The sequence below is a fragment of the Pempheris klunzingeri genome, chromosome 6, assembly GCF_042242105.1.
Source record: "Pempheris klunzingeri isolate RE-2024b chromosome 6, fPemKlu1.hap1, whole genome shotgun sequence".
In the NCBI taxonomy this organism is placed as follows: domain Eukaryota; kingdom Metazoa; phylum Chordata; class Actinopteri; order Acropomatiformes; family Pempheridae; genus Pempheris; species Pempheris klunzingeri.
The window spans coordinates 16,097,494-16,124,163 of record NC_092017.1 but is presented as its reverse complement, the minus strand read 5'-3'; the positions used below and the strand labels follow the sequence as shown (position 1 = coordinate 16,124,163).

At 41.6% G+C, this 26,670-nt stretch overlaps 1 protein-coding gene across 14 annotated transcripts in view; it reads left to right on the top strand.

The window, feature by feature from the left end:
- adgrl2a (adhesion G protein-coupled receptor L2a) overlaps nt 1-24,453 on the top strand; it is a 94,304-nt gene extending 69,851 nt beyond the window's left edge. For 4 of the 14 annotated variants that reach the window (XM_070832718.1, XM_070832719.1, XM_070832721.1 and 1 more), the window contains 17 exons: nt 116-412; nt 1,154-1,257; nt 1,955-2,140; nt 2,780-2,818; nt 4,699-4,882; nt 5,647-5,769; nt 6,258-6,463; nt 7,116-7,289; nt 7,993-8,202; nt 9,005-9,225; nt 9,852-9,918; nt 13,802-13,893; nt 16,376-16,544; nt 16,758-16,886; nt 17,628-17,724; nt 19,411-19,539; nt 22,216-24,453. In XM_070832718.1, the coding sequence (XP_070688819.1) occupies nt 116-412; nt 1,154-1,257; nt 1,955-2,140; nt 2,780-2,818; nt 4,699-4,882; nt 5,647-5,769; nt 6,258-6,463; nt 7,116-7,289; nt 7,993-8,202; nt 9,005-9,225; nt 9,852-9,918; nt 13,802-13,893; nt 16,376-16,544; nt 16,758-16,886; nt 17,628-17,724; nt 19,411-19,539; nt 22,216-23,063 (3,275 nt within the window). In that variant the 3' untranslated portion in view covers nt 23,064-24,453. Of the gene's footprint in view, nt 1-115; nt 413-1,153; nt 1,258-1,954; nt 2,141-2,779; nt 2,819-4,698; nt 4,883-5,646; nt 5,770-6,257; nt 6,464-7,115; nt 7,290-7,992; nt 8,203-9,004; nt 9,226-9,851; nt 9,919-13,801; nt 13,894-16,375; nt 16,545-16,757; nt 16,887-17,627; nt 17,725-19,410; nt 19,540-20,302; nt 20,355-21,554; nt 21,608-22,215 lie in introns of all 14 variants that reach the window. The other 10 variants (XM_070832731.1, XM_070832727.1, XM_070832722.1 and 7 more) reach the window with 6 other exon arrangements.
- The last annotated feature ends 2,217 nt before the right edge of the window (nt 24,454-26,670 follow it).

The following is a 26,670-nucleotide window of genomic DNA, read 5'->3' as shown; positions in this document are numbered from 1 at the left end:
CCCAGTTAGGATCAAACTACATAAATCATGGAGGCGATAATGTTTTTTTCCACTGAACTGCACGCCATCACATAAGAGTGCTCCACTTAAACGCAATGCCTCTGTCTCTTCACAGTTCCACCACTGTCAGAAGTCACCACATCCCCTCAGCCTCAGAGAACTACAACCACCACAACAACAACCACAGTACACTGGGGTGTGGCCAACACTACCACCACAACAGGGCTCAAGGAGGGCAGCAGGGGAGCGCCCAAGCCACCTCCTGTGATTCCTCAGACTACTTCCCCTCCGCCCCTCAAGTCCTTCCCTTTACCTGAGCGGTTCTGCGAGGCTACAGAGAAAAGAGACATAACGTGGCCTCAGACCCAGAGGGGCATGCTTGTGGAGCGACCTTGCCCCAAGGGAACACGAGGTAAACAGGGCTCCCTATCACCTCAGGGCCATGTGCTTGCTTGCTGCTTTCAATATGACCGGAGGTGTCCCAAGAGAACATCCCAGAGTGTGTTAGATTTAGCTGATACTCTCACATACAAGGCTCTTTTTATCTAAAAACAGCACCAGTTTAAGTAGATATTCAGGGATTTAGTGAAGACAGTTTATAATGGTGTTAGGTTTTAGCTGTGTCATTCCAGGTCAGAACATGATTTAGCAATCTGTAACGGCTCTTTTTGCAGAGGAGCAGGCTCAGCTGTTTCTACTGCAGCTTGCGTGGAGACGTTCATCCCTCATTTGATTGTGTGTGAAATCGTGTTAGCATGTTAGAGTTCATCAGACACAGGGCTAATTTGGACGAGAAAAATATTGTTTCCACTTTGTAGCAAAAACAGAAGCAAGCTGTTGAAAATATTTTCAGAAAATAATTTTGTAGAAACAAAATTGGTGACTTAACACGTTTGGAGTCCTACCAGATTAGCAGAGTGAAAGAACTAAATGTCCTTCGGGGCTGATATTTCTGTGTGCACACACAAGCAGATATTCTCTGGTTTCTTATATGTATATAATAAATGTTTTGAATTAGCATTTTTGTAAATTTCTTACTTGTGTGCAGTATCCTCTGTTTATCTATATCTCTGTCCTCTGTTGCCCTGCAAATGGCTTACATTTGATTTGACTTGATTGAACTTGACTATTCTGCTCTTGTTTTCCCTGTCAGGCACAGCCTCTTATTTATGTGTCCTTTCCACTGGGCTCTGGCACCCAAAGGGCCCTGATCTCAGCAACTGTACCTCCCACTGGGTCAACCAAGTAGCCCAAAAGGTTTGTATGTGCTCTGCCTCACTGTTTTTCCTTCTAAGAGGAATGGGCTTCTTAAAAACATAGAGGGGGTAGACAGAATAATGGAAACACGTCCTTGTAAAGGATTTCAACACTAAAGTACTTCAATCACAGTTACAATCATGGCAGCAAAGCTCGGTCTGATTAGCTTGACGGCTTCACTTGTCAACCATGAAAATGGTCTTGTGTTTCCAGAAACCAACTTAAAAACTAAAAATGCCTATGTGTTAAGGGAAATGATGGCTTAGAAAAATTGCATCAAAAAGAGTTATAGCATAAAGAGTAAAAATTATTGTTTGAACTGCATGTATTAGTAGTATTCATGCAGTAATTTTGCCAGTTAGCATGACGCAAGTCAGGAGTGATTACATTTGCCTTTAACATGAACAATAACAGTATTTTCTCCACCCTCTGCATAATATGTGCTGTGGATGAAACAGCAGATAAAGTAAGCAGCTCTCAGAATAGCTGTTTTTTTCCACTTAGCAAACAATAAAAAAAAAAACTGCCACCATGGCAACTTCTCCTACATGAAGAAAACATTAAACCCCCCTTTTATAACTGGCATTTCAAGGACTTATTCAAGTGTGACTTGATGTCAGAATCATGTCTGCAGATAAACCTGCAAGCCTGTCTTCTTGCATTCTTGTGAACATTATTCACTCTCTCCCCCCTGTAGATTCGCAGCGGTGAAAACGCAGCTAACTTGGCCAATGAGCTAGCCAAGCACACCAAAGGCCCCATCTTTGCTGGGGACGTCAGCTCTTCCGTGCGTCTGATGGAGCAGCTGGTGGACATCCTGGATGCTCAGCTGCAGGAGCTCAGACCCAGTGAGAAGGATTCTGCAGGGCGGAGCTTCAACAAGGTAACCACATCCACCAGTAAAAAAAAAAAATCCGTATCACTTAATGCTCTATAATAACATAAATATTGAGACCATTTTCTCGACAGTTCTTGCTTGCTGCGGCAATCACTGACAAGTAAATACTTTTGAATGACAAATGCAGAAAGGAATATGGTGCACCCCAAAATTACGCAGTAATATATACAGTAGCTGTTATTGTTTGTTAGATGCATTCTGTCTCCTTCTTTCCATGTTAAGAAAAGCTGTAAGACAGAGAAAATCAAATCGAAAAAGCATTTGTGTTGGACTCTCACATACAGAGATCTCTATTCATGGTAGCAGTCATACATTTGTGGTATTGGCCATCATTTGGCTCTGCCAAGCGTGATGCTTCTGTGACGTGTCAGTAGGCTATGAAAAGAAAATTCAGCATCTCATAAAGGGCTTTCACTCTTTCGAGCTCCAGGTAAGCAGGTCAGCAGCACATGAGACAGTGTACCTATGGCGAGTGGCTGGTTCAGTCATGCAGTAGTTTTTTTTTTTGTTTACTGACTTCTCAGCCAGGGCCTTGTTTCTGCAGAGTTTTACTCAAGTTGATGAATCTGTGAAAATTTTGTGTCTCAATTTTTTTATCTGTTCTTTTTCTTCTGATAAAAAAAGCTTCAAAAACGAGAAAGGACATGCAGGGCATACATGAAGGTACTGGAGCAATGCTTCTGCCCACTCTGCTTGCTGCCGTCCCCTCCTCTATTCCCGTGCTACTGTATATGCCCCAGTCCAAGTTCAGCAGCATGTACCCTCTGCACTGTCATGTACTCCCTCCTCCCTGTGCTTCCTGCTTTTTTGAGTAATTGCCTTATGCAGAGACACAGTCGTACCCAAAGTGCTTTCTAAGTCAAAGAGAAGTCATCTCCAATTACTGAGGTGGCTTCTTTACGTGACTGTGTATGTGGCTGTGCCCCCCCCCCTCCCCTATGCGTTGACAAAGATGGTGTATTTTGTTTCCGTTCTGTTTTTCCCTGTTGTATGTTATCTAAGTGTTTACTCAAGATTGCACGTCTGGATGCATAAAACCACGGCTCAAACAAACATCCTGTTCTTACATCCCTCTCATTATTCATTTGCTGAAGGATTTGCTGCTTTGTTACAATTTTTGCTTTTATGAGGGATCTTTTCAATATGAAACACTCCTGAATATTGCATCAGACACAGTTCACTTGTGATTTATTCAAACCTTTTTTTTGTCAAGGACTATCACCTGACCATTCACTGCATGTTAAGTACAAAATTGTGGCTCTTGTCTCACAAGGACATAGGTTTTAGGTCATAGAAGTCATTTGTTTCATAAATTAAAGGTGCAAATCTTCAGGTCTATCTGGTTAATAGGGTTAGCCAGGTCAAACCATTTTTTCCCTTTTCCTCGAATGCTATCAGGTTAGGTTCAGTATTTTGGCCATATATATCCCTCAACCATTAGGGAAATCGGTGTCCTCCACCTGCCACCAAAGTCACCCCCCTCAATCCAGATTTCTCCTTCGGGAGGGTGTTAAAATGGATCAAGCTAATTAGCCAGTCAACGGCCGTGAGCTCATAAAAAGGAAAGAGGGAATGGGAAGAAAATGTATGCATGCGTGTATGTATGTAATCACACCACCTCCCCAAAAATACGGCATCGTCATTTTGGTTTCTAATGCCACAACATTTAGATTTAAAGTCAGAGGCAGCGACAGTGTACAGATGTTGTGTCGATGTAGATGACAGCATTTATTTGACTAGTGATAGCGTCAGACGATCTGGGACAGAGATCCTTGAGTCAGCATTATCTGACATCTGCCATACTCAACGCAACATCACTATGGCTGCCCCCGACCCTTCCCACCAGCCGTCGGCAGCATTGATTGCCTGATTAGACACATTGATTTGATTATTTCCTGAAGAAAACCCAGTGTCGTCTGGATCCTACGCCCCAATTTATCCGCTGTCTGTCCTGAGCTCCTCAAGAGGCAGAAAGTGTGAGGATGGAAAAATGTTATGCGTTAAGGATTAGTTCATGTAAACAATTTAACATATCATATTTTGTTTCATTTTGCACACATTTCCCTGTCCTTTTTAGTGCTTGTTGTAGGGTATTTGGTCTTGAGTACAACTTTGCAATTAAGAGAATAATACATTTGGTATCAGGCCATCTCCTAATGTCCTGCTATTGAACATATGTGATAGGCTCAATACACTGTGACCCGAAGTGTCCACCCTGATGCAACGTCCTTGAAAAAGAAACTGAATCCGCACCATTCCCAGTGGTGCTCTTGTTCATCCTTCCCGCTGCAGTTTCTCCTCCATGATCAATACAATTGATACACGTTTTATTCATTAAATGTCTGCAATTATCCTTTGAGTCTCTCTTTTTTTCATCACGTTCACGTTTAATCCTAACAGATGTGATGCTTCAGCACCTCATTTCATTCAGTGTCTGCATGCCACTGCTTATGCTTGCCAACAAATGAATGTTGTCCAAATTACTCAGGTACCTTTGCTTTTGTTTTGTGTGTGTTTCTGTTTGTGTGTCTGGTTCGACACAGGCCATTGTGGACACGGTAGATAACCTCCTGCGACCAGAGGCCTTGAAGTCCTGGCAAGACATGAACAGCACGGAGCAGACGCACGCAGCCACCATGTTACTGGATACTCTGGAGGAAGGGGCCTTTGTCCTCGCCGACAACCTCATGGAACCTGCCACCGTCAAAGTTCCTGCAGACAACATAAGTAAGTAAAACAAGAGTTTGTGGGTTAAGCAAATGGCAAGCGTGCTCATTTGATACAAGCTCAGTTAATTTGATTACTTTAAATTCATTGAGGGAGTAACTCTTGTGATAGGAAAACGAGGCCGCCACATAAAAAAGGACTTTGTTTTCATAATAAGCATTTAAACCTCAGGGGAACAGAAAAACAACGCATATTAGGTTTAACGAGTCGCTTACTGACAAAGTGATGAATATCAGACAATTAAATAGACTGGATTCTCTGATTGTGCACGCTTAGTTTATAAATGTATGCGTCTAGACCTTGTAACTCTATACATTAATGTGAACATTAGCCTGCTGTGGAGTCAGAAAAAGTACATTGTTTATCCAAAGCCTCCTCCTTCTTCTCTCATTTTCTTCTGCTGTTAGATCAGATGAGGGAAGCTTCTCCTGAGTTGTTTCTTTCTCTGCAGTGTTGTTTTATTCATATTAGTAAGAGTCTCACTGGGATGAAATGATCACTTTGTGATTGACGTTTTTATTGTGTAGCTCACAGTCACAAAGATTTAGTGTCTGAGTTGTTGATACGTCCCTTGGACTGTGCCAACATTTCAGTTTGCATAGAAATGTCAGGAACAAAGCTGCGACATCAGTGTTCTGTGCCTTTGTGTATTTATTCCTTTGGGTCTAATTCAACAAATAACAGTCTGAAATGGCCAATATCTAATTCTCATGTCTTTTCATCTTGACTGTCTAACCCGTCCTCCACCCTTCTGTACTCTGCAGTCCTGGATGTGTATGTACTCAGCACAGACGGTCAGGTCCAGGACTTTAAATTTCCTCAATCCAGCAAGGGCGGTATCTCAATCCAGCTGTCGGCCAATACCGTGAAGCTCAACAGTCGGAATGGTAAGCTCTCTTTAATGTACAAAAGAAAGGAAAGAAAGAGGGCCTCGGTCAAGATAGTTCTGCTCACTGCTAAGAGCAAGGGAGTGCTTATTCACTGTGTGAGAAACTGGGAAATGTAAGCATGTGTGTTTGACTTTTGCTCCCATTCTTGTTGCTGTGAAAAGGCGAAGAGTCTGACTATATTAGTGTAGCACAACAAAGGGGTTTATCTCAAAAACCCCAAGCCCTGTGGTTTTGGCTGAAAAATGAGAGGCCACTTTCTATCTCTATCCCTCACTGATCTTTCTCTCATTCTTGCAGTTCCTTTGTTAAATATTTTAAATTGAATTACATTGAAATAAATTGGAATATCTCAATATTCTTTCCTCCTCTTTTTCTGCAGATTTCATCACCCCATTTATTTTTCTTCATACATTGTCTAAATTCTTCAGGAAGCTTAATATTTCTTCCTCACCCTCTGATGTCTGTCTATATCTTTCACTCCACAGGAGTTGCCAAGCTGGTTTTTGTGCTCTATAAAAATTTGGGCCAGTTTCTCAGCGCAGAAAACGCCACAATCAAGATGGCCAACGAGGCTTACGGCCGCAACGTGTCTGTGGCTGTCAACTCTGACATCATCGCAGCCTCGATCAACAAAGAGTCCAGCCGTGTATTCATTAATGACCCAGTGATTTTCACCCTGGAGCACATCGATGTGAGTGTCCCTGCTGGAGTGAATGGAGAGGTCATATTAAAAAAACACCAGGAGGGAACATCCAGGGTAGACAGAGATCTGCAATTTGAATTGTAAATGTCTGGCTAGGTCAGTCGGCAGTTTATTTAAGTCACTGAACATCAAATTAAAGGAGTCTTTAGAACCTAAGTGAATTCTTAATGAAAACTAATTCTTTAATCAACATTGGGATATAAATGATACCCATTTTCTTTTATAGTGGGGGAAATTAACTCCTAGATTAGCTGTACAATCTAGGATAAAATTACTGGAGCACCAATTATCTTTCGTCTTTTAAAGTTGTCACTAGAGTTCCCAGAGGGCCACGCGTGACTCCATTCTTTATCACAGAAATTGTGCAATTCCAAAGACATGCCGTCAAACAATTATGCTTCTCTGTTATTAAGGCCTCATATACGCAACTATGCTTCGGTTGATTTGGCAAGCATGTGCCAAATGAGATACAACATATGAATTGCTTCATAAGAGCTGTGAAGTGAAAAATCCTCATCCATATCAGTGTGGAAAAATACTTTGTATGAGTAGGGGGTAAATGGCCTCTGTGTTCTACATGTACTTCAATTTCAGGCAGTCAATTATTTGGACACTTAACCATATCTCTTGTTATCTGCAGATGGAGCACTACTTCAACTCCAATTGCTCCTTCTGGAATTACTCTGAGAGGAGTATGATGGGCTACTGGTCCACCCAAGGCTGCAAACTCCTAGACTCCAATAAAACTCACACCACCTGCTCCTGCAGCCATCTCACCAACTTTGCCATCCTCATGGCGCACCGTGAAATCTCAGTATGTCACATTCATTTTTTTTTTTTATTTCGTAAGCAAACCCAGAACACACAATCACTCTTCTTTCTAAGTTTAAATGGCAATCTTGTAAGAGTACAGTAATGTCAGCAAGGTTCAGATAGTCGAGTGTGGGTTAAAGTATTACTCTCTATAGTATATATACTCTCTCTTATGATTGACCAAGGTCCTACAGCAGAAAAGTGTGTACATTTTATATTATAGTTTTTTTTTTTTATATCTAAGTCTGCGTGGGACCCTCCATCACAGGTATTAGCCTCAGTATGAACATACCTTGTGAACAGTTCAACAGAACAGTGATTTTGCTTCTCAGGTTATTTAATTTGAAGATTTTTTAAGGTATTTCACATACACAATTATTTCTAAGTCAGAATAAAAAAGTCAATTTTGTGTAAGAGAATTTATTTTATCCCTGTCATCATTTTGTGACCCCCTCAAATATATCTATCAAATTATAATGTCATGGTAAGTGTAATTTAACTGTCCCCAGTTGTTCTTAGTTACTCATTCAATAAAATATATAAAAGAAGTGTAGTAGAAGTGAAGTCACATTTAAATACATGAAATGTTTCAAACAATCCTCACGAAGCCAAAAAAGAAAAGCACGTTACTGTCTTTCTCTCTTTTTCTCCCATGTTTTCTCACGTATTTTGCAATTCTCCATTTATTTTTTTTTTCCATCCAGGTTAACGACACAGTGCACGACCTGCTCCTGAAGGTCATCACCCGAGTTGGGATTGTGGTGTCCCTCGTCTGCCTCACCATCAGCATCTTCACCTTCTGCTTCTTCCGGGGCCTGCAGAGCGATCGCAACACCATCCACAAGAACCTGTGCATCAATCTGTTCATCGCCGAGTTAATATTCCTAATTGGTATCGATATGACGGAACCTGAGGTAAGCTGGAACGATTGCACGCTATTGATTTGGTTTTGATTAATTCCCCCTCACTTTATCTCGTCTCACCCCCAAAACAAAACAAAAGACCCTTTCAGAGTGAAATGGATGAGACTTTAAGCATTGTTTGTTTCTAACCTTCCCTGCTTGTCCGTGACATGACATGAGTGGGACAGCACCATTAATATAGATTACTAAAGGGCCATGTCTTCCACTTGACAGGTCTTTTTTCCTCTTTCACTTAAAGCCACAGTCGCCGCGGCTGAGCCTGTACCCATTTCATTTTCTACCTATTTTCACCTACATTTTCCCTCCAATCTCTAGAAACAGAAAAGCGTTCTTCTGCATACAGATGGGAATCAAAGCTTCAAATGCTGAGCTGTATGATTAAATCTACTAACTCTAACCTTACAATACGAATGGCATTTAAATTTCTACCTTGCTGATGGAAAGTTAAATCTTCACATAGTCAGAGTCCATGTGGTGAATGAATATTCATTACCTTTTTTTCAACAGTTTCACTGATATGTGTTCCCCTGAATGGGTGAGGCTGCAGCTGCGAATGTCGTCTTTTCAGTGGGTTTTTAATAAGAGATGGGATATATGATATACAATTTTCAATAAAGAAAGAGCTATGGAGAGCCCTCTTGTCATGTTTAAATCATTTTTGTGCCATGTACCATGAGCTTTGTATCATGAGAATTTCCCCATTTTATGAAGACTGTGATGGTATTGTTTACTCTTTGTATTCTTTGAATACTTATTCTATGATTGTCTCAAACTTTTTTTTGTTCTGGCTCAGATCGGCTGCGCCATCATCGCAGGGATCCTCCACTTCTTCTTCCTGGCTTCCTTCTCCTGGATGTGTCTTGAGGGGGTTCAGCTGTACCTCATGCTTGTTGAGGTCTTTGAGAGCGAATACTCACGGAAAAAGTACTACTACGTGTCTGGTTACCTCTTCCCTGCCATCGTGGTCGGTGTCTCTGCAGCTATCGACTACGAGAGCTACGGGACCAAGAAAGCGTAAGTGCAGCTTTCGGAACAAATCCTTGGAAATGCAGAGCAGACACACTGGATGCTACACTGTGTGGGCTTACCTGCTGTGTCTGTATGTGGCAGCTTTTGAAAAGAAATCTACTCATCATTTCTGCCAGCGCCTGATGTGCATCCCTGGAGACTACACCAAAACACATGAGCTCCTTTTGCCAGGGATGGACAGCTGTTCAATTTTTTATGTCATTCGAAAGTGGCTGACAGACTCAACACTGTGGTTTCAGGGGGGCCGCAGCTACATTAATGCCTTTCTGCTTAAAGACCCTCCTGTGACCTCTTGTTTGTAAATGCTTTCTTAAAGAGAAGAGCACTGTGCAGAAAAAGCCTTTTACGTAGATTAATGGCTGTATCTCAGCTAAGACCCAGCTATCAAGAGGGTCTGCTTAGGGTCTTGCCTCAGTTTTGCACAACTGTACTGTGTTAATGTTCATCCTGTGAGTTAGGTATTGACTAGAAAGTACACTAATTATCAGCCTAAGTAACCAAAAATGTATTTATTTCCATTAATATTTGGCCACAGGGTCATGAAGACAATACTGTTATTGTTTTTGTAATGTGTGCTGCCCTAAACTGAAGTGTGCTTTTCTTTGTCGTAGGTGCTGGCTAAACGTGGACAATCATTTCATATGGAGTTTTATAGGACCTGTTACCTTTATCATCATGGTAAGCTGTTTTATTTTTCTTTGAATACTGAGGCTGACAGCGTGAGGAAGGGACTGGTGAGATGAAAGAGATGGAGGAGATAAAACAAGTGAGATGGTTCAACTGAAGGGAAAAGTCAGTCCGATTTTTGCTCCTCAGTGATGACAGGTTAATTTTGTGCCAGAGACAGATTTCAAGGCATCTAACTATTCTGTCTGCCTTTCAGTACTTGACAAGGATGCGGATATGTATTTAACCTCGTGTGTACTCTCATGAAGTCTCACATTACAGACATCACCTAATGGCTGTCAGATTAGGTTTTTTTTTATGATAAAAGAGCAAAGAAAGATGAAAAAAAAGATGACCTCAAGATGTGTATTTTACAGGACATTCTGTTACCTTTACATACATTTATTCCTCCCCTGCATTAGCCTCCGCGTGTCTGTGTGCGTGCGTCTTCCTTTAGTAAACAGCTGATGACAGTGTTGAGGAGAGGAAGAAAAGGAAAAGCACTTCACTGTTTGGTCAAGGACCGTCAGGGTGAAGGGCATATAGCATATCGTAATGACATATGTCCCATTGAGGCATGCAATTATTTACTGGTCATGACATTATTATCTCCTGCTCCATCAGAGAGGCTCAGAAGAATGAGACCTTAGGGAGTCTTGCCTCCCTGAACAAAAAAAAAAAAATAGCAGGTGGTATTCTTCAGATACATGCTCTCAGCCCTGCACACCATGTATTGCTTTGCCCTCATGCACACCAAGGATTGAGGAAGCTCTGCAAACTTGTCTTACTGCTGTGCAGGGAGGACGTATGGTATTTGTTCAGTACTGTGTTCATTATCCAGCATAATGGTTGGTACTGTATCTACAGATGCAGTGACCTCTGTTGAACATCAAACTGACACTGAAAATATACTGGAGTGAGGGGGCACCCATGTCAAATTCCAGAGAGTGTCTGCACACCATTGGAAAACTGCTAGGAGCTTTCAAAGTAAAGATATAGTACAGCTCTTTGTCTGTGTGGTAACACGATAAATAAAAGACGAACTTGCTCACTGGACTGCATTTCACAGTTTTCTCAAAGAGAGACATTGCCGCTCAATGTAGCATTTAGAATAGAGGAGGAAGTGCATAGAAGAACCACTGAAAGCCGGATTGCAATGTCTTTGAGCAAACACTGAAATGCCTGTTTCTTTTTCTGTTTTCTTTTTTTTTTTGGCTCAGCACCTGCTTTGAATGTGTGAGCTTATAATTGAGGAAAAGCTAACAATGTATTAAAACAAACATACATTTCTCCCTGTCTCAGCAAATGCTCTGTCAGCCACACAGGAATATGTTTCCTTTCCCTAAATTGGGCCCTCATTGTTTTCCGATCGTGTGTTGCTGCTGTTATGATTTGCATGAAAAATGCGTCTGCAGTGGAAATGATGATCAGGTTCCCGGCGGTGATGACCGGGAGATAGAATCACGACCCTGTGAGGAACTAATGTATTGTAGCAGAGCTAATGTCTGACAGGAATGAGGTTTCGCAGCCCTGGTTCAGGCACTGCACGCTGCTCCTCTGATTCTGTTCAACAATTGACTCAAAAAGACAAAGTACTGTGGAAAGGAGCTTCTCAGGGGAGCATGCAGGAGCAAGGTTTGTCTACACCATCCGTGACCCTGGTTTCTCTACAAATTGGCTTTGTCCTTGTCAATGAGGGAGAGAGAAAGAAGGAGAAAAGGCACATGGGCAAGAGAAAAAGAGAGAAAACAGTGCTGCCTCGGCTCATGTCTGGATCCCCACCAGCCTCCCAAGCCATGTTTGTGCCAAGTAACATTGGTTTTGACCTAGGGTGGTCCTGCTTTTTTCTCATCCTTTTGTTTCCTCTCCTTCCTTTCTTGCTATTCCGTATCTGTTTTTTTAATTTTGTTTTGTTTTTTACATTTTCTTTCTCCTGGCTGAAACAGCCTGAACTGACTGAAAACAAAAGCTGGTCGAAGGCATTTAGATCCTTGTTCTTAGGCAGAGGTTGCCCTGTCTCTGGGCACAGGGGGTATTAGCTCCATGAAAGGGGAACATGGAAGTAATGAGTGGTGGGGGGAGCCATTAGTATGCTTGAGATAGCTTCAACACAAGGCCTTTTGGATCATGACACGTCGCAAGCAGTTCTTATCATTTGGACAGCTCCATCTGCACCTTTAATATTTTATCCCCAGCAGTTCATTTGGAGTTCAGTGTGTACACACACAGTCCACTTCAGAAAAAGCTTTCTCCTCAGTCCCAGTGTGGCGAGGTGCTTCTGCATGGCTTGCAGTGATGATTCAGAGACAGAGTGAAGGATAGAGGCAAGGCAGCGCCGCTCTAGCAAAGGGGATCCCCCCAGGAAGGGCTGCGAAAGCATGTCGGTGGGGGTGGGAACACGCAGCAGTGCTGCTAGGTTACTTTAAAGTACTGTGTCCCTCTCCTCTGTCTCATTGGATCCATGTCACCACTCCAGGCTGTGTGAAAGGGTTTTTCAAAAGTCCTCGCCCTCCTGTCCCTTCCCCCCCCTCCCTCACTGTCTGACTCATAGAGGCAGCTGATAGAAATTATGGCTGATAGCTGCGAAACAAAACATAGTTTCAGCGCTGTCGGTGATATAAAAGAAGGTGCACGATTTTGCCATTTTTTCCAGTCGTCTCTCTCTTTTACTGCCCGGGTTATTGTGAGTGGCTCCATGAGTTGATTGCATGTGGAGGGGTGATGTATTGATCACAGGCAGTCTTTTGATAGCAGTGTGCACCAGAACACGGAGAATTTCTGTTCAAGAGTGAATAGCCACGGTCTGAGTCCAACTCATAAAGGTCATTCATTTATTTCATGCCCTCACACTGGAAATGCTTCTCTATTTTTGTCTTGCCAATGTTTTGGCGCTCTTAGGATAACATGACAACACTGAAACGCACTGTCGAGAAGGCTCACCTGGAAAAAAGCTTTTGTCTTTGCAAATGTGTTTATTTGAATGTTGTTTTTTGTTGATACTCACATGCCAGTGATACAGTAGCTTACATATATTTGTCTGCTGTGTTGTTGTATCTCTCTGAACCTTTGATATGCACTATTGGAGACACACATTTCAATTTTTTTTTGCAGTACAAACACAGTCTGGTTCCTCTGCTGTGAGTGTATGTACATGCTGTGTCAGGGACTAGTTTGCCCCAGAATAAATGTTTTTGAAGTAAATTATTTCGAGCGGCTCCTTGCTGGCCCATCCAGCTTTTGTGTCTCTAAATCACAGTATTGATTTTTAAGGTACCGAATAAATGCGCTCAGAAACACAGCACATAGTATCCTTGTCTCCACCTGATATGTGCCACTGGCTCCCTTAAGATTTAATACATTAAAACAAGCAAGCAACCACCATCTCCCTCTCCCTTTTCTTCTTTCTCTTTCTCTCTTTCTCTTTTCATCTGTCCACACACAAGAATCGAACAAAAATATACCATGTTCCCTGAAGCCTTTTGTAGCTGGTTATACCTTATAATATTTCACTATGTGCATAAAATGATATGCAGTTGTTTTGTACAACAAGAGGGTCTCTTATTTCTCCTCCTACTTTTCATTCCCCTCTGACTTTGCTAGACTGCTGCTGTGTGGCTGTTTCTTTCTTTTTCTTTTTTTTCACTGTGATGGATTTTAATGCATTTCCATGCTCTTATTGATATAGAATGACACTAAATTTGGCGCCAGTCGGCCCGTCTGAGCCCGGCTGGAACGATAGATGTTTATTGGATTAGTCTGTGGACATGCAGAGCTTTGAAGGCTCTCCTCTTTTAATACTTATAGACAAATTAACAGTTTTTTTTTTCTCTCTGTCTGCCATGTCTTTAGTCATACATCTTCATGTATTAACACTGCCATTACTCTGTTTTGACAGCTCAATCTCATCTTCCTGGTCATCACAATGTACAAAATGGTGAAGCACTCTACCACCCTGAAACCAGACTCTAGCCGACTGGAGAATATAAAGTAAGTAAAGGGTCATATGCTGAACCCCCGCATTCTCCTACTCCTTATCAGCAATGTAACACTGGTGCTATTCTGCCTCTACCCCCAGGAAAACTAAGGTTCTTTTACTCTTGAGGTAATGTTTTTTTGGGTTATTTTTTTTTACTTAATAATGTTTCATGGGAAAATGCATTACTTCCCTCACCTCCAAGCTAAATTTCAGTGCTGGACTAGCAAGTGACGTTAGAATATTAGAATATGTTTTTCAAATTATCCAGATCAGACGGAGAATCCTCATTATTTTGACTCTAGAGATTTCTTTTGGCATGACTTAGCTATCATGATGACTACACAGGCTTGGTGAGTCGTCTTTTCGTCCTTTGTTGTTTTGCTCCAAGCCACTAGCCGCAGAATTGCACTGGCATGACACACATCACTCTCATGCTGCAACTTAACTATGCACTGTTAGCTCTGCTAGGGTGGGGTACAGTGTAACAGCTACCATGTGTGTTCGCCACTGGAACATGTCAAACCTTTTTTTTTTATAGATCCCAGCGTCTAATCCCAGAAAAGAAAAAAAAAAATTCCTTCCCTACACCACCGCCACCACCCGACCACCACCCCACCCCACTACTTCGCTTTCCGAGTGGCCTCAACATTTATGATGTGCTCTGCTTTGGAAAAGGAAGCAGTATTTTTCTGAAGCACTAATTGTTTTGTTTTGTTTTTTTTTTTTGCACTTCTGTGAAAACAATATTTATTGCTGTTTACTGCAGACTGAATTTCAGGGCCTCTTCCATTTGTGGTTATATGGTTTTGTTGCTCGCAGAAGCACAGCCCCATGTCAGTCTGCACCACCATGTTACGTATTTCAACCTCCACCACTCTGTGCAGGAGCAGCAGTGTTGCTATTTTCATCCGGTGTTTGTTATTTTTCATTTTTCCTTAATGAATGTGTGCAACATTGCAGCATTGTGGTAAAACTGCAATCAGGAAGAACAGTCAGAAAAGGGTTTATTTAGACTCATGGTCTATTTGAAATGGACTCCTCCCTTATCAAGGAAACCACGACATTTACAGAACATGGTGAGATTGGTGTGTATTTGTATGTGGATGTTAGAAATGATTTCTCTTAAGTTTGTTACATTGTGTATTAATAGCTGTTGCCTTGTGGTCTCTTTCCTTGTGCCAAAGTTTGGTCTGAAAGTCAGTTTAGCAGCAGTGTCACTGCATGTTGCATGTGAAGGCAAAGTTAACGCACGTCCTCTCCTTTCTCTCCTGCTATCATTCTCCTCCTCTCTCTCTTCTGCGATCTACACCAGTAATTATCGTGTTTGTGACGGCTACTATAATACAGATTTGCCTGGGTAAGCTCTTACTGTACACCTCAGACAATTTTACCCACACAGCACCACCCACGCATACAGTAGCATAAACACAACTTCAACCACAGACAATGTGTTCTGATCAAATGCTTTACACAGAATTCTTTAATTGAATCATCCACAACAAAACGTACAACTCTCAGGTCTTGTTGGACCCTTAATTTTATTGCCTCTCATGATTTCCCTTGGATCAAAGTTGAAGATATCTCACTCAAATGCCGACTAACCTACGCTGTTATGGGCTCTGATCTAATTGTGTTTCTCTCTTCCTGCTTATCATGCTCTCTAGCTATGAAGATAATAAACGGTTTATCAAGTAAGGACGTTGCCCAGAAGTCTCCTCTTAAGCTTGTAGTTTATTCTTTCTTTCTTTTTTCTTTCTTTCTTTCTCTCTTTCTTTCTTTCTGTCTTTCATCCATTCATTGGTTCATCCTCTCTCAAACTACAGCTCTGAAGCTCTTCACCCACTGTCCGTGTGACTGTTCTCTTTCGCCGTGTCCATCATCTTGAAATCCAGTGTTGTTTTTGTCATTGCCATCGTTGTCGTCGTCGTTGTTGTTGTTGTTGTGTGTTTGAGCGCTGAACTGTGACCGCTGCTGGTGTCTGAAGGCTCCACAGGACCTTCACACATGAGGCGGAGAATCTCCTTTTTTCCTTGAACTCTTTCCACATCTGCCGAGTTCTCCAGTTCTAATAACACACTCACTAGATAAATGTTTAGTGTACGACAGTATTCAGCGCTCTCCTAGCTTATTTTTAAACACGCTGTGCTTTCTGATTATGCTGTTCTGTATGATCTAACACTTAAAAAGTTGTTTACAGAAAACCACATCAAGGTTTTGCTTCCCTCTTGTCTGTTTGATGACAGGAAGCGCATTCCAGTTTGGGCCAAGAGTGTGTGTGGATGGCGGGGTGGGGACAGGGGGAAAAGGGGGTGTGAGGATGGCATAGGTGTCGTTTGTCATTTTATTGTTTTCCTCTCACGTGATTTACTGCCTTTTTTTTCCCAGTGTTTCATAGTTATGGTGATTGCAAATCCCACAATCTATCCTCTCTTTTCACTAAATGCCTCTCATACTGGATTTGTCCTCTTGTGTGTTTTTTTTGCTGTCCTTCAGATCCTGGGTCATGGGTGCCTTCGCTTTGCTGTGTCTGCTGGGTCTCACCTGGTCCTTTGGTCTGTTCTTCATCAACGAGGCCTCGATTGTCATGGCATACCTGTTCACCATATTCAACACCTTCCAGGGGATGTTTATTTTCATCTTCCACTGCCTTCTCCAGAAAAAAGTAAGTTTCTTGTCATCGGTAGCGCTCAAAGACAGTAAGTTTTCTTTCAAGGTGAAACGCTCCTGAATTTGAACAGACCTTTGCACCGGCATGTAGGACTCACAGAGCACCACATGCTGATATACAGAACAAACACCGCTTGGTTCAAGATCCTGGCTAAGTCATATGTAAAGTCAACAATATATGTAAACACTGGGCTGTTTGCTCACACAGGTCCGCAAAGAGTACAGCAAATGCTTCCGCCACACGTACTGCTGTGGAGGGCTGCCAACTGAGAGCTCACACGGTTCTGCAAAGACTTCGACCACACGGACCAGCGCACGCTACTCCTCTGGTACACAGGTAGACCAGCAGCTTCATACAGTCAAAACCTGCACACACACACACACACACACACACACACACACACTCATCATACAGCTCATTTACATTGTTATGAACGACAAAGTTTAAACAATTGCTCATGAGAATATACTTTCATCATGAGCATGCAGATATGGCACCGAAAAATGTGCAAATCGGGCATTTTAGTTTCACAGGTAGATCAAGAGACACAAACATTATGCCACATTTTACAAGCAGCATCTGCTGTACTGCATGAGTACCTTTCTTCTGTTCTGCCCCCTTTAGCACTTGCTTTTATCTTTTTTCTCACTAACGTCATGTGCATGGGAAATAGTACTGCGCTGTTTAAAGAGCATTGCAAGCACATTTTATTATGGGGAAAGCTGAAATTTTAAATAAAACCTAGTTTTCTTCATCACTTTCTTATTAAAGGCTAATAGGCCTTAATTAGACAATACCTCCAGATATACTGTGCTTCTGGAGAACATCCCTATCATACTTACCTTATTGAAGGTACTCGTGTCTGGAGCTGAAGTCGTTCAAACGTTGATTTACATAAAATTAGTCATGAAAGACATTCAGAGAAAGTGACAATTAGTCCTTCCCTCACTGCAAACTGGTAGGCATGTGAGGAGTGACAAAGTCAGTAGTATGTACATAGAGAATAAATGAAAGTTGATCTGAAAGGTGAGCGGGCTTGTTTAAAGTCCTAATGACTGTCCCTTGTTGACCTGACAGAGTCGTATCAGGAGAATGTGGAATGACACCGTAAGAAAGCAATCTGAGTCCTCCTTTATCTCAGGTGACATCAACAGCACCTCCACCCTTAACCAAGGTCAGTTCACACCTCATTTCTCTCCACATGCACACCTATGCACACATTTCATCATCCAGCTAAAAATATCTTCTTCAAGTTCCAATGATCTCACGCCGCCATAGATGATCCTGCTCTGGTAATCGTAATAAATGCCTTCGGCTTGAAAAGACAGAGCAGTTCCGTGAAAAAAGGGGAGAAAAAAAATATCTAGGCCTTTAGTCTAGTCTCTCTGTTCTGCCAGCGAAGGATTACAAAAATCCGTCCTCAAATAATGTGCGCTGTCACTCTGGCCAGTAACGTCACTCTCAAATTGGGGCAAGGCTGGAAGAGCGTTTTTTTATTTAAGTGCTGGCTGTCCAAAGTTCATACCCAGGCTCAGGGGAAACACAGACAAAACCAAAAACAGGGAGAAAAAAGTTTTATTTTAGGAAAATCTCAACACGCAGAGGGAGGCCATTTGTTGCCTGGCATATAAGGTGACCTCTGTTACTTTACAGGGGGATTTATGAGGAAGGGAGAAAAAGACTGTCATTTATTATTTAGCTTGAGCACAAATATGATGATGAGAAGATGATGTTCAACTCTGGTTGACCTGGAGTGCTTAGTGTGTTCTTAGGCTTTCTACTGCCTCTGAAATGGCTTTCCAAGCATGCGGGGGGAAAGAGGGTTTACACCGAGGTAGTTTAACTTCACTCCCCCCTCTACCCTCATCTGACTCCTGTCGCTGCCGCTTTTTGCCTTCTCTTCCTTTTTTGCTGTCACTCCCCACAAGGTTAAACATAACACTGTGGGCTTTAGAGCACGTTTTTGCTCGCTGATACATGAGTTACAATAGAGAAGTAGGACCTTTTTTTTCTCCTTACGCTACCGTTTCCTGGAGATGTTAATGTAAAGGTTGGATATTGATCACTCCGGGGTGTAGTAGCCTAGTTACCCTGTAGAGTCAGTGCACTAAAGGAGGGCTCTATCTCCTGGAAGCACTTCCCTGTCATTAAAAACATCCCTGGAGACTTCCCAACATGACAGATGGCATTTAACACAGGTGATAAATGGCAGAGGAAATACTTCAGATCCTTAAAACACACACACACAAGTTGGGGGGAAAAATGAAGGGAAGATGAGGTTTTGAAGGAGATGGCCAAATATGAGTCTAAATAAAGATTTTTGAGATCAAAACTGAGAAAGACTCTGTTCTTTGTCATAGAGGATATATTAGATTTGAAACATTCAAACCTTTCCCCAATCAAATAGATCTAGGATGCTATTTTTGGAAAATAGTATGCATTCAAAATAAAGTAAGTAAATATGACTTATGCAGTATTGAACTAGATGGGTTGAACAAATAAATTAATGAGTCATGAATGATGTGAAACACATAGCAAATTAACTTGAAAATTGAAAATCCTGCTACGTAAAGCTGTAAAACGTGACGAAGGCCTGCAAAAGCTGAATATTTATGGCACGTGCAGAAGTAGATAGTTTTTCTTGCTTCTCCCTGGTTGCTTCTCAAACCTTAGCCTGCATTCTGAATTTCAAAATAAACACCCTAGTTTCAGATTTGGGCAAACACCCTGGATGACACCACATGCCTCAATTGACAAACTTGCCGAAAATGTCCTTAATTCCTTTTCTCCATGAAACTTTCAATTACTGTCGCCTGACTGCGCCAAACTTATCTGCTCCTCTTCTGTCTTGCCACTCCAGGAATGACCGGGAATTATCTACTAACAAATCCTCTTCTTCGACCACAAGGCACTAACAACCCTTATAACACCTTACTGGCTGAGACAGTCGTATGTAACACCCCCACGGCTCCAGTGTTTAACTCGCCAGGTGTGCTTACTTAATACTTTCACCCTCATTCAGGCTTTTCTTCTTTTCTTCTATCTTTGCTTTCTTTCTTTCTTTCGCTCCCTCTTTGTCTCTTCAGCTGAGTATACGGCAGGCCAAATGAAAAGCAGGATGTTCTGCAGTATCGTCTTCCCTTCTCAATCATTGTCTCCCAAATACTTGATACAACGCACACTGTTAAGTGTGTGTGTCACACTGGCAGTATACGTTATGTTTGTGTGTCTGTATGTGAAAATGAGCACGTTTTCGTGTAAGACAGAGATTTTTGTGGTTCGCCTCGATCCACCCTCTGTGTTCTCATATTTCTCTTATCCAACCTCTGAGCGGGACATAATGATTAAGATGGGAAAGAGATACTACAGGTTCTGCCATGAGATAATGTAAACAGGGGTGCAGACCTGAAGCTGTAGTATAAACTGCATGATTATTAAGATTAATGCTCCTGAATCTATCAGGTGATATGTTATTTTTTGTGTGTTTTAGAGGGAGCTTTCCCCTTAAAACGTGTTAAACTGCAAGCAAAATCTATGGTACTACCTCTTAATGCAATTTTTGCATTAAGTTGTCTATGTATAGATATAAAAGCTGATACGCATTAAAACTTCACTATATCTCAATTGCACATGGCATTTAAGCATATGTCACACTGTGAAAACTGTGCTGCAATTATGTGTGCTATTCTATTTTGAAACTGAAATGGCATGTTTTGTCATGTTTTGTGCTTTTCCCCTGTGCTTCCCTCTAGTGACCTACAGAGAGACAAGTATGGGAGTAAAACTTAACTTTGCCTATCAAATGTAAATTTTTTTCAGCATGCTTATTAAAAACAACCAAAACCCTGGCACAATCACTGGTTTACTTTAGGCCATTAACACACACTCAGTGAGCAAGTGGTTCACAAAACTATCTACCCAAATTCTACTCAAATCTAAAAAGAAATAAAAAGATTTCTTTGGTCATTTGAATTAATCTACAGGATCTGACAGCTTTATCGCAAATGCCCAAGACTCTGCTTCTCTCTCTTCTGCTTAATTTGTGATTTTAATCGACCAAAAACGTGTTGCCTTTTTCTGGCAGAAAAGAGCATTTATCAGAGAGGGTTCTTTTTTTCTTTTTCTTTTTCTTTTCTCTTTTTCTGTCTTTTTTTCTCTCCCAAAATGTCTGTCCTCCCGTGGCATTCGGCAGTCTCAGTGTCCAGTAGTATTCCCCTCACACCTTTTCAGACAACACCTGTCTGGACGCTAAATTGCCCCTAGCAGGCATACGCACATGGATGTCATGGCAGCAGCTGTTTAGTTTTCCCTTATTCCCTATTTCTTATTTTCGTTTTCCCTAATTTACAATAGGCTCTGTAAGAATAACACTTTTAACATGTCTCCAACAATAACATTGACTCCCCCTTTTTTTTTGGACAAAGACAAATATTGCTGTAAAATGTCCCATTAGTCTTCATCTTAATTTGTACATCTGTTGTTGTATAAGGAGGCATGTTAGCCAAAGCAGGGCACATTTTTCCTTTATCTCCTCTATCAGTCATGGCACAGCTGATATTTATCCTTCTCGCTGCTGTTTTTCATGACCTCCATGCTTTGAGAAATTCCTAACATGACTGCGTATGACCTCTGCAGCGGCTGTGTTATTCTTGAGCTGTTCTGCTAGTGACCGGGATCTCACTGGGAACTGTCACTGTGACGGATGCCAAGTGCTGGGCTGCGGGCAAGCTCTGACCTTTGCCAGCTTTGGGTACACAAGCTGCCCACTAATGGACAGAAAGTGTACCAACTGAAAACAAAAGAAAATCAACAAAAAAAAAAGTAGCTGTTGGCATTTAATTCATAAAAGTAAAAGCTATTTAACGCTTGTGTATTTCATTTGCTGAACCCTTGCTCTTGCTAAGTTGCAGTTAAGACTTTTACTTTGTTGTTTTGTTTTGTTGTTCTTTTGAGTGATTCTTCTTCATGTTACAATAAATCATTTTACTTTCTTTTGTACATCAGCTGCTCTTAGACCAGATAGCCTGAGCAGACAGACATGATGTGAGTTGTCTAAAGTGAGTCTTTTCACCTGCTGTGTGTGGTGATGGTGGAGTGCTGCTTGTGGGCTCCCCTTGTAGTGAGAACAAAGATGGCTGTCCCATGTTGATACATGACTACTTTCCCTTTCTGTCTATGTCATCTTTTCCCATCTCTGTCTTTTTCTTTCCCTTGGCACATCCAACCTATTAGTTGCTAGAAAACCTCTAAGTGTTGTAGCTTGCCCGTTTGTGGCTTCATACCTGTGGACATGTACTTTTGCCCGATGTGTTGTGATGGTGATTACTGTTTGTTTTTTAATGTTGTTTGGGATCTTTTTCAGCGCTTTGTCACATTTGTGGCAGACTAAAACGCACAATGCTTTGCTTAATATAAAGCGATTTTAAAAAGGGAAAGTCGAAATGTATATGTGAGAAAATAAAATGATTTCTCATTGCAAATAATGCATGCATATACATATATTGTATGTGGAGGATTGTGCCTAACTAACCGATTTACGGCATGGCTTAATTTTACTTGAGTCTTCGATGAGAAACTGCATCCTAAACAGCATTAAATTTTTTTTATTCAATGGTTACTGGTGTTGACTAATGCAAAATGCCCTCACATGTTCCTCTCTTTCCAGGGCACTCACTGAACAATGCGGTGAGGGATACAAGTGCAATGGATACTCTACCGCTAAATGGTAACTTTAACAATAGCTACTCACTTCGCAATGGGGACTTTGGCGACAGTGTGCAGGTAGTAGACTGCGGCCTCAGTCTGGACGATGCTGCCTTCGAGAAAATGATCATCTCCGAGCTAGTACACAATAACCTGCGTGCCTGTAACAAAAGCCACCAACAGCAACAGCAGCAGCACCCCAGTTTACATCACCCGCCCCACCACCAGCAGCCCCCGCAGTACCACCATCACCACCACACGGAGCGGGCTCCGCCCAAGGTGACGGTAGTAGGCGGCAGCAGCAGCGAAGACGACGCCATTGTTGCTGATGCTTCGTCTTTGGTGCACATGGGCGACACAGTGGGCCTTGAGCTGCACCATCAGCAGGAGCTGGAGGCACCGCTCATCCCCCAGCGGACTCACTCGCTTCTGTACGCGCCCCAGAAGAAGGTGAGGACCGATGGGGGAGTTGAGACCTTTGTCACCCAGCTGACACCCACCAACCCCGACGAAAGTCTGCAGTCCCCGAACAGAGACTCCTTGTATACTAGTATGCCTAATCTGAGGGACTCTCCATACCCCGAGAGCAGCCCCGACGTGGTGGAGGACCTGTCCCCCTCCAAGAGGAGCGAGAATGAGGACGTTTACTATAAGAGCATGCCTAACTTAGGGGTTGGCCACCAGCTCCAAGCCTATTACCAGATAGGCCGAGGGAGCAGCGATGGCTACATTATTCCCATTACTACAGAGGGCTGCATCCCCGAAGGCGATGTACGGGAAGGACAGATGCAGTTAGTGACAAGCCTTTAAATGTATTTAAATCATCCCCAAACCTCCTCCTGTCCTTTCGCAACCTTGACCTCTTGGAAGACACAGTAGTGAAGGAAAGGGAAACGTTTGTTTTATTTGTTGAGGAGAGCCTAGATGCCCTGTCATGCACACTATCCATTTACAAACCCTCCTCCAGCTCAATCGTCATCTACTTTTCCCCAAACATGCCACTGTCCCTCCCCTCCCCGCAGACCAACAGACTTGGTGCACAGTGATGGCAGTGCAAAGTTTTAGTGAGACTGTACATAAAATGCAGAGTCGAATTTCAATTTTAAGAGACAAGCCAACTATGTATTTAAATGTGCTGCTGCTGTTGAATCATTGAGAAAAATTTAAGGTACGAAAATAAAAAAAAAGACAAAAAAAAAGAAGAAACATTACTGGCTACATCAGATCAGCAATTTCCCGGTCAAAAGGTTGTACATACACTCCCCAACATCCTTGTTGAAGCCTGTTTTTGTTATTTTAAACAAAACAACACCCCTGGACCAGGACGTGGACTCTATTTGTAAAATGTTCCTGATCAGACTGTTAGAAAAGGAATATAAGGTCCTGGTTGCCCTGAGTCGCTCTCCATCACCATGAAGTTTGGATTGTATAACCACTAGCAATCAAGCCCCTGGCCTTATATTTTCTCAACTGTACATTGAACTGTTGTCAAGGAAAATGGCTAAAATATATATTTTGTTGTATTGCTAGTGTAAAATAAAAAATCATGGGAAACCGTAAATATGAAGAAACCTTTTAATTGCAAAATTTAACGTTTGAGAGACTATTGTGTAGAAGTTGCACATATGTTATACAGTGTGTTTATGGTTCCAACACTTCATTCATGGTAGTATGTTTGAACGTAAAGGCTTATGAAAAGAAAGGAGGATTCAACAAATTACAAAGATGCATTATCACTTTTTCCACTTGTGAACAGTGTTTCTTGCTTATTGAGTTAGATTGATATCGCCCATTAAAATATGTTTATTTGATTTTGCCAAAGTATCATTACTTTAGTAGAATGGGAATGCAAAAACCCAGTTAAAGTGATTTATGCATTGCACAGTTTTTTTGTGTAATTCCAAATGAAATAGATCTTTTTAACAGTCATGGCAGAGTGATGGGCAAGCCCAAATGAAACTGACTTTTGACAATAAAGTTTCTATCATAACTGTAGTTCTTCCGCCTGGGTTTGGACATTTTATTTATTGAAATCTTTCCAAAAAAGAAATGGGAAATGTGTGAATATTTTCCAGCACTGGTATACATGCTGTACTGTAGCTCATGTTTTCTATGTAAACATGTTACCAAGGGGCTCATCACTTAAGACTGATGTAAAGTTCAACACTTGTTTAACAAATAAAATAAATGTGAGATTTTTTGTCAATTGCCAGTTGCTTTTTAATGGTTTGTGTTTTTGGTACTATTTGAGAAAACTGGTTTAATTATTTTGCTATGGACAAAATACACTTTTGACTCAGGTTATAAGTAAGTCCCGAGCACATTGCAAGGTAAATTGGTGAATTTGCTTTCTAGGGGATTTATTTGCTTTTTGTTCTGCTTTTTCTTCAAGCTTTGCAGAGTAGAGAGAGCTCATTTCACCTTATGTGTTAGAGAAGCCAAATCTTTCCATGTGATTCAAAGATGAGAAACTCAGGTAGGAAAATTGCATTGTAAATGTTCCTCTGTGTGGTTGTAACACTAATAAAGGTTCAAAAAAATGACACTGGTTCATAGCATTGTCCACTTAGTATATTACTGAATGAGCACTAGCCCTGGCACCATTAAAACGCCGGGCACTACAGATATCTCGTAAGATGTGGGCTTTAATGCCATGTCGGAGTGGAAACGTGTCCATGGACCTAACAAGGGGTCAATGTTACACTTGGCTGCGGTTGAAGAAATATATTACACATAATATGTCCGAGTATGACACATATTTGCTCTAATTAATGTCTGCTGCCGCTGAAGCCCACAGTCAGATTCTTGTATGGTTTATGCCTCAGGTAATGCTAATTTACGAAGCATTTTAATATAACACCAGTTGAGGCAGAGTGACAGCTCTCAGCAGGGTAGTTGGAAATTGCACTGTTTACCATTTGGCATTGAAGGAAATGACTCAGAACTTAGCAAAAATGCACTTTATGTCAGAGCCGGCGCACATAATGCTGTGTGGGCTGTGTGTTGTTTTGACTTTTTCCTCAATTATGTGACATTTTGTGCAATTATCTGAGGGTACAAATTGTCATAGAAGAATTATCTTCTTTTTTGTGATCTCTTGCACAGACCCCTTGAATGTCAGTTAGGAATCAAGTGTTGAGGTGACTGTTGACTGTTGAAATGGCAGACATAATGACATGCATAATAATGAGGAAAAAAAGCATATTGATTTCCATTTTGCACAAAAAAATTTGTAAAACATGTAGCACCATTTTATCTGTGTATGAAAGTCCAACGGTTTGAAGGTTTTCTGAATCATTTTTAATAATTACAAATGTGGTTGAATTATACATATTCTCTTAGACAACAACAAATTGTACAAGACTAATTATAAAGAGAGAATTCATGTTAATAAATACCCTGAGTAGGCTCATCCCACACTTAGAGAGGAAAAAACTTGCCTTTTTGTGCACAGACTGCTGTGTGAAACATCTAAAATGTCACTGCAGTAAACACAATAGGCAACATCTTATCATCAAAAGCTATTCTAACCTGAGAGTTTGTCTTTGTTCATTACTGTTAAGAGCACAAATCACATGAATTAGTTCTCATCAGCATTTTCAATTTTGCTCACCTGAAATAGAAAAGACAACTCTTCGGTGCAGGATTCTGTCTAATCTGTAAAAAATACAAAGTTTGCATTAAAATTGATTAAATAGGAAGTCTCTCTCCTCAAATACAGGCAAACAAATAAGTGCCAACCCTTCCTTCACCCCACTCTCTCTCTAACTGAAGTTTGTTTATCCTCACACAGTGACCTTAGACATGGATAAACCCGGCAGGTAAGCAGGTTTATTTTCTTTATTAAGGGCAGGAAATATGATCTTGGATTGGCTATTTGTCTGACAGGGAATGGGGACTCGGCACCTTCTAGCTTTGCGTGTGGCCTCCTCGCCATGCAAGAGGCTCTCTAATTCCCCATCTTTTTCTCAGAAAGAGAGTCGCCCTTTGTCAAACACTGATTCAGAAGTAGGCCAGGAGCCGAGGGGCTGAGAGCTCGACTACTCCCACAGAGGAACAAGTCGGCCCCTAGAAGCTGAGGTGGAGAATACTGTCAGCAGAATTAGGGTGAAACTGCTAAAGACAGATGTGTTATTGACTAAACACAGGCATGAGACTAATGCGTGACCAAACATGGGTATTTGTGATTGTCGAGTCAGAGGTAATTTTCAGTATCCAAGAAGTTTCTGTAGGATATGATGCAACTGCATGAAAGAGATTTTCCTGTTGATGAAAGACTTTATGTGTGTGCGTGTATGTGTGCATATGTGTGTTCATTTTGTCCAAATCCCAGAATGCACTGAAGGTCTCCCCGTGTCCTCTCTGGGAGACAAAAAGCAACGAGGCTTTCCCTAAAAGCACTTAGTATTTTGGTCAC